The following is a 3564-nucleotide window of genomic DNA, read 5'->3' as shown; positions in this document are numbered from 1 at the left end:
TGGTCCGATGCTGCTTTAGAAGCGGAGAGCCCCCCACTAAAGAGCAAAAAGAAAGCTAGCTAACTTTGTGAGCCATTTGGCGGCTCACAGCAGCAGCCGCTTCTCCGGACTGTGAAGGATCGGGTGGAAGCCTCAATTTCCTGCGCCAATAATCGAGGAAACGAGGGCGGGGCCGGCTGGCTTCCCTTCTCAGCGCTGCTGCATCCAGCTGGGTGTGAGTGTGTGAGACTCTGACTCTGCTCCAGTGGGAGATCTCCTCCTGGGCGGGCGGCGCTTCCCTTCTTTCTCCCGGTTTTCTCCCCTCCTCCCCTCGCTTCCCCTCGCATGGAAGGCGCTATAAATGCCGCGACCGCCTGAACGGGAAGCCACGGCGGGGCACCCCGGTTTGACTCGAAGAGCGCTCGCCGTCATCGCACCGCTAACATGTGGTTCCTCCTAGTGGCGATGGGCAGCCTGAGAGCGGGGCTGGCGTCTCCCGCACCGTCTCCGGCGCCGATCCCCTTAGGCGCGCAGTGCCTGGGCTCCGCCTGCTTCGGTTTATTCGGCGTTTCCAAGAGTTTCGCGGAGGCGGGCGGCGTGTGCGAGGAAGGCGGCGGGCACCTCATGACGGTCCGCTCCACGGTGGCGGCGGAAGCCATAGCGCTGCTGGTGCTGCGCGACCGGCCCGGCAGCGCCTGGCTCGGCTTGCGCCTGCCCGGAAACCGCTGCGTGGAGCCGGCGAAACGCCTGCGGGGATTTCAGTGGGTGACGGGCGACGAGAGGACGGACTTCCAAGCTTGGGAGAGCGACGGGTCCGGCGCAAAAGGGCCCACCTGCGGCCCCACCTGCGTGGCGGTGACTCGGGAACTGAAGTGGCAGGAGCGCGCCTGCAACGCCTCCGCCGAAGCCATCCTGTGCGAGTACAACTACACCAACGGGACCTGCGGGCCCCTGCCGGCTACCTTCGCCATCACTTACTTCACGCCCTTCGGCGCCCGAGAAAGTGATCTGGTGGCCTCTCCGCCGGGCACTAGGGCGGAGGTGCACAGTTTGGGCACCGTTCTGGAGTGCCACCCTCAGGGCAGCAACGGGTCTTTGGACTGGGGCTCAACCGCGCCCGGCGCCTGGGCTTGCCAGTTGCAAAACGGGGGCTGCGACGATCAGTGTTTTTTGGACGAGCAAGGGGGACCCTTCTGCGCCTGCCTGGAAGGCAAGACGTTGTTGGAGGACCAACGGAGCTGCTGGTCCCCCTGTGCCAGTTTAGGATGCCAGCAGCATTGTGTGCCTCAGGATGACTCCGCCGTCTGCATGTGCTATGAGGGTTATAAGCTGGATTCCGACGGCAAGAGCTGCCTGGACATCGATGACTGTCAAGCCACCCCAGGGCTTTGTGAACAGGAGTGCATTAACACTCGGGGCGCATTTGAGTGCCGCTGCTGGAAAGGCTACGATCTGGTGAAGGGCAAATGCCTCCCAGAAAAATGGGGGTGCTTTGATTTAAGGTGTGAACACGACTGCAACCTTGTTGATGGAGAGTATAAATGCACATGTTTCGAGGGATATATTCCAGACCCCAGAAAACCTGACAAGTGTCTCCAAGTCTGTAACCAGTCTGAATGTGCTCCAGAGTGTGAACCTCACAATCTAAACGAATGCTATTGTCCAGAAAACTTTATCCTTGACGAGAAAATGGATGGTAGGAAAGTATGCACAGACATCGATGAGTGTGAGTCTGGATTCTGTGGTTCCTTGAAGTGCATAAATATTCCTGGCGGTTACAACTGCATCTGTCTCAATGGACTTATTAAAGAAGAGGGCAGCTTCTGTGAGCTACCATCAGAACCAGATGAGTTTTCAGGTGAAACTGAAACTCCTCCCAAATCACCTGTTCCTCCTTCCTTTGCCCCACCAAAGGATGGGAGCAGCCGAGGGACATTGGTTGCGATCATTGTTAGCGTAACCTTTACGGTTGTGATGTTGGTAGTTATTATCTGCTACCTGGTGAAGAAACGCTATGCTGCGCAAAGCATATCAGACTGCAAATCCCAGCAGTCTGAAAGTGGTGTGGCTCTTCAGCAAGTTAGTCCGACGTGTGACTCTTCCAGACAGAAAATGTAGGAAATGTTCATTTTGGGAGGAGAAAAGAGACAATAATTTTAAAAACTGCCAGGAAATGTTTATGAATTTGTGTGTGGAGGGGAGTCCCGTACAGAGGCTGTTTAATCCATAACTGCCTTCATGAACTCTGAAGCAATATTTTCCTTTCATTTCCTGAGAGTTAATTGTCATGCCTTGAGAGCAATGTTAGTACTTGACACTGACTTATAATGTGAATCCCACTTGTGCAGAGAAATGGAGTCGGGGGGGGGGGGGGGTTGCATTTCTGTAGGGCTTCAGTTCTACCTTTCTTTTCTCCAAATGCAACATGATTGGCCTATTCTTTGTTGTACAGATATGATGCTGCTTGTGTTGAAGATCAAGGTCAAATGAAATGGGAGGGATATTAAACTCTTCTACAAGTATTTTGTCTGGAAGCTTTCACTGTTAAACATATATTTCTAATTCCCAGCTTTCACCTTGTTAACACTACTGGACAACAATTCTATGTAAGTCTTGACATAGCCTCTGTAAATGTTGAAGGAGTTAGCTATCAGCCAAATTATGCATTTAATTTGCATTACACTACTATGCAGCCCCATTCTCCTCCCCCCCCCCCCGCTTTTTATTACAGATTTTGGCTTTTACCTTCTTTATTATTCAGTTTGTAATACAAACTTTCTGTGTTGTCAAAGTAGTTTTGTGTGCTTGCTGTTATAAGCTACTTTATTGTGATGTTGTTCCTTTTTTCTTTACGCGACTTTCCTTTGTCTTCATCTTAATTTCAGATTGTTCTGTTTGTTTCACAGTGGGTTTCTCTAAGTGAAAAACATGTGATATACCAGTTTGCACTTTGGACATTTTTATTTAACTGGATTAAATTCATTTCTTTCATGTTTTCTTTATAATATAAAATGTTCACCAGTTTTAATGGAAACTGTATCATGCCTTTCAGATTTTCAGTACTGTATTGGAAAGAGTTGGAGAATGACATTTTAATGCCTTCATTTGAGAAACTCTTTCATTTTTATTTGAGATGATAAGCATGATAAAAGGACTTTAAACATTGTAAAGCGAATTGTATCTAATCATGCCTGAACCAAAATCCAGCTAAATGTAAGCCTTTTGCATTGATTTCAGGTACCAAGTGTAACCAAAGGCTAAATGTGAACTAATTAATACCTGGTGAATTTTATCATACCTGGATTCTTTCAGAGTTGTGATTTCACCATTGTAATATCTTATTGGGAGTTTGCAAAAAACGTTACAGGCATTTGTTGAATACTATAGCCATGTCTTCGTGAAGGATTTTTATAACTTCTAATGTCACCCAACTGTTAGTGAAGCAATAAGAAGTTTATTATTATTACTGTGTTACCAGCAGAGAAACAACTGGATGAAAATGTAAGGGGCTATGAATCATTAGTAAGGAAAATTATCAATCTTGCTGTTAATTTGATAACACAGTTCCAATGTGGTATTTTTTTA

The 3564-nt window shown here is 48.5% G+C and overlaps 1 protein-coding gene across 1 annotated transcript; it reads left to right on the top strand.

The window, feature by feature from the left end:
• The first annotated feature begins 269 nt into the window (after window positions 1-269).
• On the top strand, window positions 270-2338 carry THBD (thrombomodulin). The gene has a single exon (XM_032219164.1). It carries the CDS (start codon window positions 424-426, stop codon window positions 2095-2097), a length of 1674 nt encoding a protein of 557 aa, XP_032075055.1. The 5' UTR covers window positions 270-423; the 3' UTR covers window positions 2098-2338.
• Window positions 2339-3564: the final 1226 nt, after the last annotated feature.

This window comes from Thamnophis elegans, chromosome 6 (assembly GCF_009769535.1).
Source record: "Thamnophis elegans isolate rThaEle1 chromosome 6, rThaEle1.pri, whole genome shotgun sequence".
Classification (NCBI taxonomy): domain Eukaryota; kingdom Metazoa; phylum Chordata; class Lepidosauria; order Squamata; family Colubridae; genus Thamnophis; species Thamnophis elegans.
This window is presented reverse-complemented; position numbering and strand designations above follow the sequence as displayed.

Bases quoted from the DNA above. Each gene is read 5' to 3' on its own strand.
- THBD (XM_032219164.1), top strand. From the start codon at position 424: ATGTGGTTCCTCCTAGTGGCGATGGGCAGCCTGAGAGCGGGGCTGGCG.